This window comes from Budorcas taxicolor, chromosome 18, assembly GCF_023091745.1.
Source record: "Budorcas taxicolor isolate Tak-1 chromosome 18, Takin1.1, whole genome shotgun sequence".
Taxonomy (NCBI): Eukaryota; Metazoa; Chordata; class Mammalia; order Artiodactyla; family Bovidae; genus Budorcas; species Budorcas taxicolor.
The window spans coordinates 53,820,680-53,838,394 of record NC_068927.1 but is presented as its reverse complement, the minus strand read 5'-3'; the positions used below and the strand labels follow the sequence as shown (position 1 = coordinate 53,838,394).

Below are 17,715 nucleotides of genomic sequence, written 5' to 3'. Positions count from 1 at the left end.
GGCACAGTGGATAAGAATCCGCCTGCCAGTGCAAGGAACATAGGTTTGATCCCAGGTCCTGGAACATTCTACATGCCTCGGGGCAACGAAGCCTCGGGTCACAGCTGTTGAGCCTGTGCTCTAGATCCCCCAAGCCGCAACTCCTGAGCCCACGCGGTGCAAGTACTGAAGACTGTGTGCCTAGAGCCGGTGCCCTGCAACAAGAGAAGCCACTGCAGTGGGAAGCCCGGGCCCCACAAGAAAGAGTAGCCCCGCTCGCCACACCTAGAGAAAGCCTGCACAGAGCAATGAAGACCCAGCGCGGCCCTAAATAACTAAATAAAATTATATTAAAATAAGAGTTCCGGTGTGATTTGTTCCATGCAACAGCTAGCCTATTCTGGGGTGGCAGAGGCAGAGAGATGACCAGCATCCGGTGGTCACTGAGGCCCCAGCGTATCCCCTTCAGACACGTTCTGTGGTGTGATCGTGGCTGGGTTATGGTTGGAGGCCAGCTGCCCGTTGTGTTCCCTCGATCACTTTCCGATCCTGATTCTCTAATCACTTCTGGGAATCTGTGAGTGATCCCAAGTCCTCTCAATCAATTCCCTTCCTGCCCCAGAGGAGGCTTCTGTTCCTTGTAACTAAATCTGTGACGCATGCTTCCATGTTCTGTTTACACTGAATTACCTTTTAACTCATCTTTTCAGATGCAGCTGAGATGTTCCCTCCTTCTAGAAGCCCTCCCTGACCTTCTCAACTGAATCAGCTGTTTGCTCTGGGTTCCTGCAGCCCTCTACGTTGCCCTCCTTGCCTGGCCTGGGACTGAGCACAGGGTGGGGGCTACCGGGATGGCAACTGGTTTAAACTTAGGCAGAGGGAGGCTTGGGTTCCTTCGGGATTGGTGATGCAGTGGGGAGACACGTCCATTGCCACTTTGGAAGAAGGATCCCACGAGGAAAGGAGGAGAGAGAGATGAGAATGGACCGTGGGAAGACTGGGTGTGTCACTCTCAAGGAAACGTGGGGGCTTTTGGTCTAAGGGAATTAGAACTTGGGTATCTGGGTTTAAGGGCTTCCCTGATAGCTCAGTTGGTAAAGAACCCACCTGCAGTGCAGGAGACCCCAGTTCAATTCCTGGGTCAGGAAGATCCGCTGGAGAAGGGATAGGCTACCCACTCCAGTACTCTTGGGTTTCCCTTGTGGCTCAGCTGGTAAAGAAAGTGAAGTGAAAGTCGCTCCTGAGAGACCTGGGTTTGATCCCTGGGTTGGGAAGATCCCCGGAGAAGGGAAAGGCTACCCACTCCAGTATTCTGACCTGGAGAATTCCATGGATTGTATAGTCCATGGGGTCACAGAGTTGGACACGGCTGAGTGACTTTCACTTTCACCTCACAGGTAGCTCAGTGGTAAAGAAACTGCCTGCCAAGCAGGAGGCTCGGGTTCGATCCCGGGGTCAGGGATGATCCCCTGGAGAAGGAAATGGCAACCCACTCCAGTATCCTTGCCTGGGAGAAATCCCATGGACAGAGGGGCCTGGCAGGCTCCCTGCACGGGGTTGCAAAGAGTCAGACACGACTTAGCAATTAGTAGCAGCAGCATCTGGGTCTGGGGCCAGGATTTTTTTTTTTTTTTTTTTTGCCCTGATGAGGAAAGGCAGTCTGATGCTTGATTCTCTGAGAATTCCCAAGTTCTAAGTCCTGAGGGTGGGATTCCTGGGTCTGAGAGGGGAGGAGTCTGGGTGTCTAGACTCCTGGATCCAGAGGAGCTGGGTCCTCCACTCTTGACTCTGGGAACCCCAGACGCTTGTGTTAAGCAAGCCGGTGGGGATCAGGCCTCGGGCACCGCCGCCTACGCCAAGCTGCCCCCTAGTGGCTGCCACACTCCTCCACACACCAGAGGACAGACTGGGCTCGGCAGTTTATTTTGCATCGTAAACCCCTTCCAGCCCCTGGGGCTCCCTTCACGCAGCACATCTTGGTGCCCTGTGGGGCGGAAAGAGTGGCAGTTTAGATAGTATCACAGCAAGATAGGGTGGGGTTAGCAGGGCCAGGCTGAGGGCATGAACCTGGATGGGAAGGGGGCCTCACCTGGCATCCAGGCCTTCACGGATCCCTCAGGGGCAGATGGAAGGGGAGATTTTAGCTTTAGGAGTTTCTGCAATGGCAAGAGTTTAAAGGTGATGTTGATTTCCTAGCACCAGTGTTCCCCTTCGGCCCCCAGACCCCAGAGTCCCAGGCCCCAGCTCCCCTCTGCACTTACCCTCGGGCTCCCTCCCTGGCCTGGGGGCTGGAGGTGACTTCCCACGGGGCTGAAGCCTCAGTCCAGAATCTTGGCAAGGGAAAAGGAGCTCGAAGTCTGGGAAGGGTTGGAGGTGCCTGCAGGGGAGGAGATTAAGAAATTTCACAGATAAGCTGCAGCAGTACTTCATCTTCCAGGCCTGGACAGGGGTAACATGGTGATGGAGGGAGCAGGGGTGTGGAGTGGGGGGCAACCTGGTATGGTCTTGTCCCTAGTCCATGCTGTTTTGTTCCCCTAACACCTCTGGCTTGAGTAGAAAAAATTTCTGTTTGTCTATCCATACATCCACCCATCCATTCACCTATCCATCCATACCTCCACCCATCCATCCATCCATTCACCCATCTAGCCATCCATCCATCCACCCACCTGCTCACCTAGCCATCAGTCCATCCATCCATCCATCCATCCATCCATCCATCTATCCATCCACCCTTCCATCCATCTATCCATCCACCCTTCCATCCATCTGTCCATCCATCCATCCAGCCATCCATGCAGATATCTACCCATTCATCCAGGTATCTATCCATCCAGCCATTCCCCCTTCTGTCCCCTCATCCATCCATCTGTCCGACTGTCCATCCATCCATCTGTTAATCCATCCATCCATCTACCCAGCAATCTACCTATTCATTTGTTTATTCATCCATCCATCCCACAAATTTCCTGAGTAGCTACAGTGTGTCAGCCACTGTTGTGGGCTCTGAAGAGACAGTAGGAAGGAGACAGACAAAACTCTCTCTCCTCATGGAGCCAATAGTCTATTAAGGAAGAGGTTTAACATGAGTCATCAGTGCACAAACAAGGAAATATCCCAGAAAGTTGTGCATCCTTCAACGACCTGACAGTGGATAGGGTGAGGAGGGTGGTGGTCAAACCTGAGGGTGGCTGGGGAGAGCTTCTTGGAGGAGGGGGAGACTGAGCAGAAGTCTGAGTGCAAGAAGGATGTGAGCAGAAGTGTTGCAGTCGGGGTGGGCTTGCTGGTTTTGTTAGAACAGTACGGAGTCCATTGATGCTGGAAAGGAGTTGAGGGGGTGCTGGGAGGTCAGAGTGCTGGGGAGGGGTCTGATCTTCAGGCCTTATGGGCTGATGGAGAGGACGGTGGCTTTAATTCTTGGAGTCCTGAGGTCTTGGGGGCTTCTGAGAGGTGAGGGAGGGGATCTGATTCAGGTTACAAATGCCCAGTCTTGCTGACTTCCTTACAACCCCTGGGGTCCATGCCATGCTTGTCCCCATATACTCCACGTGTAGGCACTGAGGATGGGAGAGGTCCCCAGTGGCCGCAGCAAGGTGCCTGGGTCCCTTTGAATGACTGTTTCAACCCCCAAAGGGGGATTTCTCTGCTGGAGAACAGCATTGTGAGGGAGCATGCCCAGTCAGGGGATTCATCATACCCACATGGCAGGGACTGGCATCATACCCATTTCACAGACAAGAAAAACAAGGATGGACTCTGGAGTCTGAAGCCAGGGGCCTGGGTTCCAGTCCTGACTCTCATATCCTTGAGCTGGGTGGCCTTCAGATCTTGGAGCCTCAGTGTACCCCTCTATGTAACAGGGGTCATAATAGCAACTACCTTATCAGGTTGTCATGGCAACTAAATGACTCCATTAAAAAGCAGCACCAGGGAGGGACTTCCCTGGTGGCACAGTGGATAGGAATAGGCCTGCCAATGCAGGGGACAAGGGTTCGATCCCTGGCCTGGGAAGATTCCACAAGCCACCGAGCAACTAAGCCCGTGTGCCACAGCTAGAGATGCCTGAGGAGCCCAGGCACCTTGAGTACAAGTAGCCCCCACTGGTTGCAACTAGAGAAGGACCATGCAAAGCAATGAAGACCTGGTGCAGCAAAAGCAGAACCAAGCCAAACAGTGCCAGGAACTTCCCTGGCAGTCCAGTGGTTAAAACTTCGCACTTCCCCTGCAGGGGGCACGGGTTTGATCCCTGGTCAGGGAGCAAAGATCCCGCATGCTGTGTGGCATGGCCAAAAAAGAAAAAAAGTAGCCCTAGGCCTATAGCGAGAGTTACACACACATATATGAGCTATTTTCATTATGACAGTCACCTTGCTGGGAAGTGGCAGACCGGGGCTCCCTCCTGCAGCATGTTTCAAGCAATGAAGGGAGAAGAGTTGACTGGAATTTGAACTGGGAAGGGTCTGGGCAGAGGAGGAAAGAGTCTGCCGGGCGGAGGGCACAGCCTCGGTGACGGTGAGACCATCTGGCCAGAGGGGCCCACTGCCCTGTGTCCCTTTCATCGCCCGCTGGGAGCCGGCTGAGTGCTTCTCACTGTTCCCATTTGGTTTTGGCTGCAGGTCGAGATCTGTTTTTAGCTTCCCTGGCTGGTGTCACCGTCCACCTCCCCGCCTCCCTGGCCCCCCTTTCCCCGGCTGGTTCTTCTGTTTTCTGTGGCCGAATAATGTTCCCGGACTTCCTGAGCTGTTTGTTTGAAGACTGCCCAGTATCGATTGGATCTGGTGTGTATTCAGCCTGAAATCTAACAGAGACCTCCCCTTACCCCCCGCCCCCACTCCAGGAAGCTAGGATTTGGAAAATGCTTGGGTGAAGAGTGCAGGGGGAAACAAGCAAGGTGGGGGCTTGCTAAGAAAATAAACAGATTTTTGTTTGTTTGTTTAAGGGTTTTCTCTTCTTTTAGGCTGTGTGTTTGGGCAGGTGCAGTCTCCTCTCTGAGTTTTTTTTGTTTTGTTTTTTTCTTCTGGAAAACGAGGAGAGGAACATTTTCGACTTCCTAGGGCTATGGGGAAGGCTCATTCCACTGGCTCATTCAGTGTCTGTTTCTTGAGCACCTACTGTGTGTCAGGCACAGTTCACATAACAGAGAATGAGGCAGAGTCCTAACCTTCGGGAAGATGACAACCTGCTGATGGTGACGGAAAAGAATGGATTATATGCTCTGCCAGCCTGGTGAGAGGACAGGGAGAATTCAGACAGGCAGGGGCTTGGAGGGACGGGAGGGTGGGGGTGAGGGGCACTCTTTTCTTTCTTGGCCACACCTCGTAGCATGCAGAACGTCCCTGACCAGAGATTGAACCCGTGCACCCTGAAGTGGAAGCTAGGAGTCTTTACCACTGGACCACCAGGGAAGCCTCCGAAAGTGAAAGTGTTAGTCCTCCGTTGTGTCCAGCTCTTTGCAACCCCATGGACTGTAGCCCACCAGGCTCCTCTGTCTGTGGGATTTTCCAGACAAGAATACTGGCGTGGGTAGCCATTCCCTTCTCCGGGGGATCTTCCCAACCCAGGGATCGAACCCAGGTCTCCTTCATTGCAGGCAGATTCTTCACTGTCTGAGCCACCAGGGCAGTCCAGGGAAGCCCCATGGGGGCGCTATTTTCAATAAGTGGTCAGGGAAGGCCTCCCTGAGGAGGGGATGGGAAAGTGAGCCTTGGGAAAGGAGATCTAAGCAGAGGAAATAGCTGGCGCAAAGGCCCTGGGGTAGGGCATGCCTGGGATGCTGCAAGAGGAGCCAGAAAGCCAGTGAGGTGGGGTGAGTAAGGGAGAGAAGAAGAAAAGAGGCCCTAGAGGTATGGATGTCAGATGGCATCTGTAAATGGGTGCAAAGAATGGGTGCCTGGCCTGCACCCCTAGGCATCCAGCCAGACTGGGGACCCCAGGGGTGAACGGGAGCCACCTGCCCACCCCAGACCAGTGCCCCACTCACCACCTCCAGCTGGCCTTTGCTGCTGGGGCTCTTGGGGCGCAGATCCAGCCGAGGGGGCAGGGGAGGACCTGAAGCGGCCATCTAAGGGAGACAGAGGGTGGGGAGGGCGTGTGAGCCGTCATTTTCTGCTCACCTACATGTGCCCCTGCCAGGAGGCCCAGCATTCAGGTGCTGTGTAGGCTTTGGAGGCAGAATGGAAAATGAGACAAAGTCCTACACTCGGGAGGGTTATACTAGAGAAAGTCATAGCCCCAGACCTTAGGGGAGGCGAAAGTTCGTGTCCTTGGGAGCCCAGAAGCCTGTCACCAGCTCCCTCCTCTCTCAGACCCAGGGGTCCAGACCCCCATCCCTCCTCCCTCAGACCCAGGATCCAGACCCCCAGCCCCTCCTCCCTCAGACCCTAGGGATTCCCGCTCCAGCTCCTGCCTGGCCCTGCTCACCTGCCCCAGCTCCTCCTCGTCACTGCTGTGCTCTGGATCCTCCACCGTGGTGCTGACTTGGAACTGATGGATACTCACAGCCTCTTGGCCCTTGATCTCGCAGCGGCAGAAGGGGCAGGTCTGGCTGTCTGAGCACTGGGGGAGGTGGAGAGGGAAAGGATCAGGGTCTCCTTGTTCCCACCACGTCCCCTGGGACGGCAGGGGCCTTTATCCCCCACCAAGTGATGTGGGGAGGACAGAGGGAGGGAACCAGAGAGAGAGAGGAGGAAGAGAGAAAGATGGAGAGAGAGATGTAGGATGGGAAGGAGGGGCTGCCTGAGGTCAGGAGGAGCCCAGGGAAGACAGGGTGCTATGTGGGTCTCAGCCTCGTGGTAGAGATGCTATGGGGTAGGAATGCCTGGGGAAGACTCCTAAGAGTCTCTTGGACTGCAAGGAAATCAGACCAGTCAAGCCTAAAGGAAATCAACCCTGAAGATTCATTGGAAGGACTGATGCTGAAGCTCCAATACTTTGGCTACCTGATGCTAAGAGCTGACTGATTGGAAAAGACCCTGATGCTGGGAAAGATTGAGGGCACAGGAGAAGAGGGTGACAGAGGATGAGATGGTTAAATAGCGTCACCGACTCTATCAAATGGGTATGAGTTTGAGCAAACTCCAGGAGATGGTGAAAGTCAGGGAGGCCTGGTGTGCTGCAGTCCATAGAGTCACAAAGAGTCAGACACAACTGAGTGACTGGGCCGCAAAAGGAATGCCTGAGACACTTGCCTGGCCTAACGTATTCATTGTGGGGGGGCCCCCATAGACACCCCCTGCCACTGGGGCCAGCGTTGTGGCTGGACCGGCCCTTTGGTTCTTAAGACTGCCGGGCGCATCTCAGCATCAACCATCAGGGACTTTGAAGAACAAGACTTCCTACTCACAGGTCCTGGAGGGTGGAGGGCAGAGGAGGCAGACCTGGGGCTCTGCCTTTATTGGGGGTGGAGTGGGGTGCCTAGGATTTCGGGCATTCACTGTTGACTGGCAAATTTAAAGCAGGGACTGGAAGAGAGAAGCGGGACACTCCATGCTCAGTTACTTAGGGCTTTCTTAGGGGAAACTTCAAGGCTCAGGCTTGATAGTCCCTTATCTAGTTGTTTTGCTAGTTGCTGAGTCCGGCAGAGGGATGTCTTTGCTACGATAATCCCCCCAATCAAAAGCTTAAGACCAATCACTTCCGTCACAAAGGAAAAGCTGTGTATTAGGCACCCTTTACCCACAGGGGCTCCCTCTACCCAGAGGCCTGAATCCTCCCCTGAGGTCACTAGCCTCAGCCGCATTCCCCTGAGAAGGCAGATAAGGCTCAAAGAGGTAAAGCCTCTGGTCCAGATCACCCAGCGAGGGACTGCTGATGCTCGGGCATGTGAAATGTGGCCAGTCCCGTAGACACCACTGTCTCCCACTGGGGCCAATGCAGCATTTTCCATGAATAATATAACTGGAGATGGAGAAACAGAGGCGGCCGGTGTAGAGCGAGAGAGGCAGAGGCATAGGTGGAGCAAGCCTCTGCTCTCCCTGGGCCTCAGTTTCCCCATGTGGTCGACGAGGCATGTGGGAGATGCTCTCAGTTCAGTCGCTCAGTCGTGTCCGACTCTTTGCGACCCCACGGACTGCAGCACGCCAGGCTTCCCTGTCCGTCATCACCAACTCCCGGAGCTTGCTCAGACTCATATCCATCAAATTGGTGATGCCATCCAACCATCTCATCCTCTGTCATCCCCTTCTCCTCCTGCCTTCAGGGGAGACGCTCTACTGGAGGAAAGGGGTATGGGACGGGGTGGTGGGGAAGGAAGGGCGGGGTCAGACCCACCAGCCAGGCAGCCAGGCAGCGGCTGCAGAGCAGGTGCCCGCAGGGCTCTATCTTCACGTCCTTGTTGCTCTCGGCACAGATCTTGCAGAGCTCAAACGTGGAGTCCATGGCCCAGTACAGCTGCAGCTGCTCCTGCCAGGTGAGAAGGGGACCACCAGAAGCAGGGGTGCTGTCAGCCGCGAGCAGGCAAGTCGGGCCACTGGGAGTGAGTCCTGAACCTCAGCACCAGCCTTGAACCCTCTCCCAGGTTCAAGGCTGTGTGTCCAGCTGCCTCCTACATGTGCTTTTGTTATCAGACTTGTTCTCTGGGGCTGGTCTACACTGAGGGTTGCCAGATTCAGCCAATAAACATACAGGATGCCCTGTTAAATTTGATTTTCAGATGAACAGTGAACACATTTTGAGATCTAAGTGTGTCCCAGATATTGCATGGATACACCTTAAATTAAAAAAAATTTTTTTTTAATTTTTTGACTGTACTGCATGGCATGTGGGATCTTAGTTCCCTGACCAAGGATCCAGCCTGTCCCCCTGCACTGGAAGTGCGGAGTCTTAACCACTGGACTTGCAGGGAAGTCCCTGCATGGGATACACTTATACTCAAAATTTTGTTTGTCATTTCTCTCACCCCTTGGGATGGTTGGAAGACTAAAAGCTGCCACTGGTGAATGTACAAAGTGCATTAGCTGCCCTGATGATCTCAGCAGTATCATTTCCTGGCTTCATTACCAGGAAAGCCCCGGGGTAAGAGGCAGGAGGGGCAGTGTTTTCCAGAGAAGGAACAGAGAGGTCAAGCAATTTACCCCAGGTCACATGGCCACCAAGCCAGCACAAAACCTGAAGGCTTCTGGGAGTCTGGGGCCTGACTCATGGGAGAGGATCCCTGAGCTGCAGTGCAGTGTGAGTGGGGGGCAGGTGAGCCGGGGTGGGGGCCTGGGTCTCACCTCCGACACGTGGATGTGCTGATGCGGTTCCATGTGGCAGAGTTTGGTCAGGTCCGGGTTGTGGGTCTTCCCATCTGGGTAGAGGTAGCTGGGAGAAGGGAGGAGGTGGGTACAGGGAGGGGGGCATCCAGCGCCCCCACCCTACCCTGGAGCGGCTGTCCCAAATACATGGCCGACCTGGGGATATTTCCCTCCCTTCTCTTCAAATAGGAACTTGGGCAAACTGTGTCCCCTCAGACTCCCATAGAAGGACTCCAGCTCTGGAAACTCCAGATGAATGAGAACCAGGAAGCATCAAACCTCAGGTCCAGCCCTCCCAGAACTTCACTCATCCTAGAGTCTTCAGGCCCCAGTGTAAAAGCATCTTTTTTTTCCCCCTAAAACTGCAAAACCAGCTTCCTTCACAGCTCACCCCCATCTTTTTAAAAGTTATTTGGCTGGGACACGTCTTAGTTGCAGCATGCAGGATCTAGTTCTCCAATCAGGGATCAAACCTGGATCCCTTGCATTTGGAGTGCAGAGTTTTAGCCACTGGACCACTGGGGAAGTCTCCATAACAGCATCTTTGTCACAGATTGCAGGAGTGACCAGATCCTACAGTCTTAGGCCCGCAGGGCTGGAAGGACCTACACTATTCTCACTTCACAGAGGGTGACCGGGTCTCTGAATGAGAAAGGCGATGCCTGAGGCCATGCAGTCGTGCTGTGGGCCAGGTCTGATTGACAGGCTCTAGGACACCCCAGGCTCTGTACACCCTGAGTCTCCCATCTGAGTCATAAGTGAACAGTATTGGGCAACTCTACCTCACTGGCCTCAGTTTTCTCTTCTGTAAAGTGGACATAATCATACCTAGGCTAAAGATGGGTAATGAGGATCAAGTAAGACAGTGCTTAGAGAACACACAGGACTCAGTCCCCACACGTAAACACCCAGTGAGAGGGGAACTGCTAGGGTCAATGTTTAAAGACCTAGAAAACTGTCTCACTGTGAGGTAGAAATAGCTTGATGTCCCCTCCCCGCCTCTCTCTTGACTTGTCCATTTCTAGAATTGTGTGTGCATGCGCGCACTCATGTACATAGATCAGAGGGGCTAAACCAGATAGAAGGTGCTCATATTTATTTTAACTCTGGAGTCCTCCACCGAAATCTGACCTGGAACTCAGTACCTTAGAGTATATAGTATATATATATATGGTACATAGCATAAGGCATATAGCATGCCAGGGAAGCCTGGGGTGCTGCAGTCCATGGGGTCATAAAGAGTCAGGCATGAGCACACATGCTTACGTAAATACACACACACACACACACACACCCAGTAGATTTTCATTACTTGTGGATTTTGTGTGTGCAGACTTGCCTACTTGCTAAACTGTACTTGAAGTGAAGTGAAGTCGCTCAGTCGTGTCCGACTCTTTGCGACCCCATGGACTGTAACTTATCAGGCTCCTCCGTCCATGGGATTTTCCAGGCAGGAGTGCTGGAGTGGATTGCCATTTCCTTCTCCAGGGGACTTTCCCGACCCAGGGATCGAACCCGGGTCTCCCGCATTGCGGGCAGACGCTTTACTGCGGGAGGCATCAGGGAAGCCCAAACTGTCCTTGGAAGCTCAAAATCCATATTCCCTGCGGCACTTTCAGGATCATTCACAGCCAGGCCTGCTCCTAGCTGAGACCGAACTGGGCAGCGTTTGGCCTTTTCCTTTGAGCTCTCATATTATAAACGTGTTCTTTCCGCAGTCTGTGTAGTGCCCCATTTCAGTGCTCTGTCCTGGTGACTGCACCCCCGGGGCAGAGTGCTGAGGTGCTGTCTCCTGTCCCAAGCACAGGAAGGCTAAGATGTGCCTCATGGAGAAAATACGTGTGGGGATGAGCTTCATTCAGGCGGGAGTTATGTGCTGCTGGCCACAAGTTCAAAGCGAATGTATCAACGAAAGATATTAAACCAGGTGTCTTTAAATAGAAATACGGGCTTCCCTGGTGGCTCGGTGGTAAAGAATCCGCCTGCCATGCAGAAGATACTGGAGACGTGGGTTCGATCCCTGGGTCAGGAAGATCCGGGGAGGAGGGCATGGCCACCCACTCCAGTATTCTTGCCTGGAGAATTCCATGGACAGAGGAGCCTGGTGGGCTACAGTCCATGGGGTTGCAAAGAGTCGGACACGACTGAATCGACTTAGCACACACACAACTGCATATCTACCTGCCTGTCCATCCATCCATCTACTTATCTAGCCACCTGTCTAATCTACCTATCCTGCATTTTATCTGTCTCCCTATATCTATCCATCCATCCATTCTATCTATCTATCCAACATCATCCATCCATCTACCTACCTACCTATCTAATCTATCTGTTCATCCATTCTTTCTTCCTATCTATCATCTATGTATCCATCTATCATCGATCTATCCATTATCTATCTCAGCATACCATATAGATAGGATCGCTAGCTAAGGAGGCTCTGGTTAAACCTCCAAGGTGAGACTCAGGAACCCTGTCTACCTTTTTCACCCCTGCTGTCCCACACAAGTCAGACTCTGGAAAGAGGGGCCCTGGGGCGGTCAAGATTACAGACTGAAAACCCCCTTTTTGCTCAGTTCTCCTTCTGCCCTCACAGTCTAGATTGTAGAACAGGACAAGGCTATCTAGAAGCAAAAGCCTTGAGGGCAAGTCCAAGGAAGGGGACCCCTGGGGTTGTGCCTAGCTACCACACACTCCTCCTAGACCTGCGGCTCGCTTAACATGGCAGCTGTGTGGGAACTGACAAGGCCTGCACCTCTGCCTGCCACCTGGTGGAACACTGCAGTATTGCAATTTTATGTTGCCAGAGGCATGCTGTCTGTGAACCCTGTGCTCTCAGACGTGGTCATCCCTCCTAGGATGGTGACTCACAAGCCTTCCTTCTGTCCTTCCAGGAGCACCTGGAACAGGGGTTTGTTGAGAGGGATGGTCTGCAAGACTCTGCCGTCTGAGCTCACGTATCCGATGGCCCACTTCCCCAGGCGAGTGCAGCTGGGCCGGAAGATGTAGCTGGAGGAAAAGGTAGGACGGGATGGGGGAGGGAGTGGTCACCGCTGACCCTCTGGAACCCCCCGGCCCCTCACCCTGTTGGGGGCCCAGGTGTCTAGATTCTTGCTCCCGCATAAACTTCCTACCTTTTACACAAAAGAGGCACTACTAGGTCCCTGTCCCCACTTTAGCGAATGTCTGCGGTGTTTACCTGTTAAGCTCCTCCACCACCGTCACTGGGTTTAGACGACGCTGGGACTTTGGCTGGAAGTAATAGGAGCAAGGCACCCCATTTCTATAGGGGATGCTAAGCTGGTAGGGTATAGAGCTGTGGCTTCTGGAAAGCATTTGCCACCACAAGGAAAGACTATGTCTGAGAATGAGGCTAGCACAGAGGAAAGCTGGGGAAAGACAGGAACTGATTTCCAACAACAGCACTTGAGCACCTGGATACAGCTGTTCCTGAAATCCACACCTGGTCTTCTCAATTATGGCCATTGATTCATTCCTTTTTCTTTCCCTTTACACCAGCCTCAAGTATAACTGGAAAAGTGCTAACATTCCATCTTGGGGGTCCTGCACCTCTGTCCTGCAAAGACTTAGGAATCTGACATCCTATTCCTTTAACCTCTTGGTGTTCCAGGTAGCTCAGTGCCTCAATTTTTAGCCCTCTAGTGGGATCCAATGGCTCAAAACTCCCAGCTTGAAATACTTTAAGGACTCAGGTGTCTGGTTTCCCAGCAGGTGGGAGGTCATATTCCAAATATTTAACAGATGTGTGGGTTCTAACCTATGAGAAACAGATTGTATCCCAGGGCAGGATCTTCAAGTCCCCTTGCTGGACCAGGGGTATTGTCCCTTTAGCTACTGGACTGTGGGCGGGTTTAGGTGGTCCCAGGACAACCTAGGTTGCAGGGGCACTCAGCATTCTTCCTCTGAGTTCTCGACTCTCTGGGGTCCCATGTACCACGGCCCTTCAGTGCTTACTTTCTGAAGGATGTCTGGGTCACCCAGACACCCCAGCCCAGGATCCAGACCCTGCAACCCCCGCAGCCTCCTCCTCATGAGGCCCGGCCCTTTTACCTGCCTGGCTTGTCTCTGAAAGTCTGCAAACGGGCTCGGACCTCGTCGTATGTGAGGAAGGCCATGTAACCCGGGTGGTTGACCGCCAGGAGCTGCCAGTTCTTGAGGAGTGTTGGCCACGGCTAGGGCGGGGCAGCGCTGAGGTCAGGGAGGGGCTGAGGAGGCTGCCCACGCTCCTAGTGCCTCCCAGGGTTTAAGAACACAGACACCTCACTCACACCCACCATGGGCCTCAGGAATATCTTTGACATAGAAGATTCCAGGCCCTTCCACCTCCAGGACTCAGGAATCCAGGCCCCCAGCCCCTCCTCCCACAGACCCAGGAGTCTGGGCTCCCAACCTCTCCTCCCCCAGGGCCAAAAGTCTGGGCTTCAGACCCTGGCCTTCTCTGACCTGGAAGAGCCTGGTGAAGATGTCAAACTCGAAGATGGACACGTGGCCATTGCAGGTGAGGTCGATGGTGGAGCGCAAGGCCAGGGCCGTGGAGCCTGGCTCCACAGGGTGGCAGATGCATAAGACTGCCTCAAACTCAGCCCAGGGCAGCACACATCTAGATGGGGGTGGGGATGGGGGTGCAGATGAAGCCTCTGGGAGCCTAGCATGGGAGCATTCCTGGGAAGGAGCGGGGGCTGGACTCCTGGGTCTGAGGGATGAGGGGCTGGGGCCTGGATCCTGGGTCTGGGGGAGGAGGGGCTGGGGTCTGGATCCTGGGTCTGGGGGAGGAGGGGCTGGGGCCTGACTCCTGGGTCTGGGGGAGGAGGGGCTGGGGCCTGACTCCTGGGTCTGGGGGAGGAGGGGCTGGGGCCTGGATCCTGGGCGCCTGGTCAGGGGCAGGATGGGGCTGTAGCCGCTGCGGGTCCTGGGGTGGGCGCTCACTCACCGGGCTCCGCATCGCTCCCTCCAGAAAGTGTGGGCGGAGACCTCGGTGAGCTGGTACGTGTGGCCGCAGTACCTGCCGCCTGGGAAGAGCGCGGCCAGCTCTGCGTGCATGTAGCTGAAGATGAGGGCCAGCTTGGCCAGCTGCCGCCTGTGGGGATGGATTCTGAGGACTTGGACTTGACCTTGGGAGCCCCACTGACCCTTCCACGCTGTGTGGGGAACACCCGCAGGGACGAGGCCCCCAGCCTCTAAGATGTTAGTGCACGATGAAAGTCGGTTCTGAGACCACCTGTTACAGTCCTGACGCGTCCCCTCTGGGGACCTCTCTTTCCCCATCTGTGAAGGAAAGGGAGGTACCGCCTCATATCTGAGGCATCCCCCAGCAAGTGAATCCCAGTCTCTGTCCAAAGCCTTGCCTAGTCAGATGTGGGGAGCATTGGGGCTGGGGCCATTTAGGGTAGTCTGAGCTCGGAGACTCCCTATTGGTTTAAGCAGCCCTGGGTGGTGGACCCCTGGGCTTCCTCCTGCTCACTGCCTCCCTGAGAAACCACTCAGGGTGTGGGGAGTAGCAGAGGATAGCCCTGACACTTAGCTCTGTGATTTTTGACAAGTTCTTTTTTCCCTCTTCAAGCCTCAGTTTCCTCGGCTGTGAAATGCGTATAAATACAGGATAAGTACAGCCCCTACCTCATGGTGGGGTGGGGGGTGGTACGTGATGAGGATTCTTACCCATCTTATGAGCACATAAGATGCCAGGCACAACCTGGTGTACAGTCGGCATTCAGGGCATGCTACTTAGTTACTGTTCTTATTATTTTCTATTAATAGCCTCCAGGTCTGTCGGATTCTTGATGCCTTTAGGTTAAAGCGTCTGCCTCCAATGCGGGAGACCTGGGTTTGCTCCCTGGGTCGGGAAGATCCCCTGGAGAAGGAAATGGCAATCCACTCCAGTATTCTTGCCTGGAGGATCCCATGGAAGGAGAAGCCTAGTCCATGGGGTTGCAAAGAGTCGGACACGACTGAGCGACTTCACCTTTTATAGGGAAACCCTTGATAGTTTCTAAGCACCCTCCCTTCCCACAGTCTGTAATGCAGTCACTATTCACATGTGACTGGTCCAACTTGAAATGTGTTCTAAATGTGAAATACACACTAGGTTTCAGAAACTTAGTGCAGAAGTGAAAGTGAAAGTCGCTCAGTCATGTCCAGCTGAGTGGGTATCCTTTCCCTGGTAGCTTAGCTGGTAAAGAATCCACCTGCAATGCAAGAGATCTGGGTTTGATCCCTGGGTTGGGGAGATCCTCTGGAGAAGGGAAACGCTACCCACTCCAGTATTCTGGCCTGGAGAATTCCATGAACCATATAGTCCATGAGGTTGCAAAGAGTTGGACACAACTAAGTGACTTTCACTACTGCAAAAGGAAAAAAAAAAAAGAATGTGAATTATTATATTAAGCATCACCTTATATTTATTGATTATAAGTTGAGCTCATAATATTTTGGATATAATGAATTTTTTAAAGTTTCTGAAATTCATTTCACCTGCTTTAAAAAACATTTTGTAATATGTCTACTGGAAAATGAAAAACTGCATGTGTTGCTTCCATTAGATTTTTGTGGAAAGTCCTGGTCTAGAATCTCCATCAAACAGCTGCTAGGACCTCATGACTCTAGAAAATCCACTGAGCCACTCACTGAGTCCCTAAGCTTCCTAGTTTCTAGAACCTACTGAATCTAGAACAGTGGGCTCAGTGGAGTTATACTACCCTTCTAAGGAGCTTCTAGAAATTTGCTTGAGGCTAGATTGTGGGGGACCATCCCCTCCAGTAAGATTTTACCCACCCCCTACTCAACTTTCCAATGTCCCATCACACATTTGTGAAGATGGAAAATCTGGTTACAGTGCTCTGAGCTTAGAGTCCAATTCCATTTTACATAAGCTTTTCTTTTTTTGGCTTGCGGGATCTTAGGTCCCTGACCGGAGATCAAATCCTGGCTCTGCAGTGAAAGCAGAGTCCTAATCCTACATAAGCATTTTTTGCACATTGAAAATCGATTCCGAATTTTCCAGAAATTCACTATCCTATGTGTCAAGGGAAGTCTCTTTCATTCAGCAATGGATGATTATTTTCCCAGGTACAAGTGTACAAGAACCAGTCAATTCTACCTTCCAGAGTAACTGTAAGAGTACCTTAGCATTTTCATTCCAAATATAAATAATTTTATTATAAAGAACATTCCTTTGATCATTCCCTTATACTACAATTTAGGCATTATAGTGTTTTTTTCTTTTTTTAAGAATTATGCGTAAGTAGGTTATTCACTTGATGTATGTCATTTCAGAATAGATTTAAAGAGACACCACAAAATACTTGCTCTAAAGAAAGGGCTTGGGGGCCTGTTGGGGTTGAGAGCTACTGTTCCAACCCCTGTTCTGGCTTATATCTCAAAACTCTGCCCCTGTCACTCAACAGCCCTTTCTTGGAAATTCAGAGCAGGCAGCCTGCAGACAAAAAGGGAAAAAAAAAAAAAAAAAAGCCCTAGGTCCTGAGCTAGCCACCCAAGGAACTAAAGACGGGCTAAGGAACTAAAGACAGGCTCTGAGAGTGTCCCAGGCAGGGTTGGTGATCGGGGCTTCAGAGCCCTTTCTCCAGTGCTCCCCACTCAGGAAGCTTCCTGGGGTCCTCACGTTCCGTAATGTGTGTCTAAATCCAGGGGACGAACAGCTCGCTTCTGAGCCAAGAAAGGAGGGGACATGGTGAGCTCAGGGTCTCCATGCCCAAAAAAGAAAAAAAAACCTGGGAGGCTTAGTTTCCCAGGTTCTTTCACGGAGAAGGGCTTGCGATCGGGACTCCCGGTCGGAGGGAGGAGGATGCTCGGAGCCTGAGGGAGCCCCACTGACGATCTCAACCTTGTCCCGGCGCAAGGGCTCACCTGAGTCTGGAGCCCTCCCGGAAGAGTTCGTCGTTGGCAATCTTTCGGCCCGGGGGTGGCAGCAGCGCCGCCACCTGCCTGCTCTTGGCCTCCAGGTTAGCCAGATAGACCACCAGAAAGTCCCACGCCCCCCCGGGACCCTCGGGGACGCCTCTGCCGGCGTCCTGCCGGGCTTGCGCCACCTGGTGCAGCAGCTGCGCGGTGCGGGGCAGCAGGTCCCGAAGGGAGGGGGGACTCGAGGAGAGCCGGGGGTCCCCGCATTGCTCTTCCAGGCGCTGCAGCAGCCTCACCGCCCGGCCGAACGCGCGGGATTCTCCCCACTGTCGTCCCCGCAGGGCCACCGCAGCCATGGGTCCCTCTGATGCCGGAGGAGGGACGGGGCCCGCGGAGAAAGGCCCGGCACTGCCCAGCCCCAGGTAGGGGCGGGACGAGGCGGGAGAGGTAAGGGCGGGCCCTGGAGAACCCGGGGAGGTGCCGGTACCCGTGTGCCCCAAGGGGGCGGGGGCTGGGGGCTCTGGCACCTGGGTTCCTTAGAGATGGGGTTTCTCACGTCCGATCCCAAAGGAAAGCCGGATGGGGTGGCTTTGATGGGTGGCGACAGAACTTCCTGGGTGGG

General features: G+C 53.5%; 1 protein-coding gene across 1 annotated transcript; it reads right to left on the bottom strand.

The window, feature by feature from the left end:
* Positions 1-2,112: 2,112 nt before the first annotated feature.
* Positions 2,113-17,449, bottom strand: CBLC (Cbl proto-oncogene C). Its single transcript, XM_052656444.1, has 11 exons — positions 17,100-17,449; positions 14,167-14,313; positions 13,680-13,836; positions 13,287-13,408; positions 12,087-12,224; positions 9,192-9,279; positions 8,248-8,379; positions 6,400-6,534; positions 5,960-6,040; positions 2,241-2,356; positions 2,113-2,135 (listed from the first exon to the last, which is right to left on the bottom strand). Exons 1-11 carry the CDS (start codon positions 17,447-17,449, stop codon positions 2,126-2,128), a joined length of 1,476 nt encoding a protein of 491 aa, XP_052512404.1. The 3' UTR covers positions 2,113-2,125.
* Between the last annotated feature and the right edge of the window lie 266 nt (positions 17,450-17,715).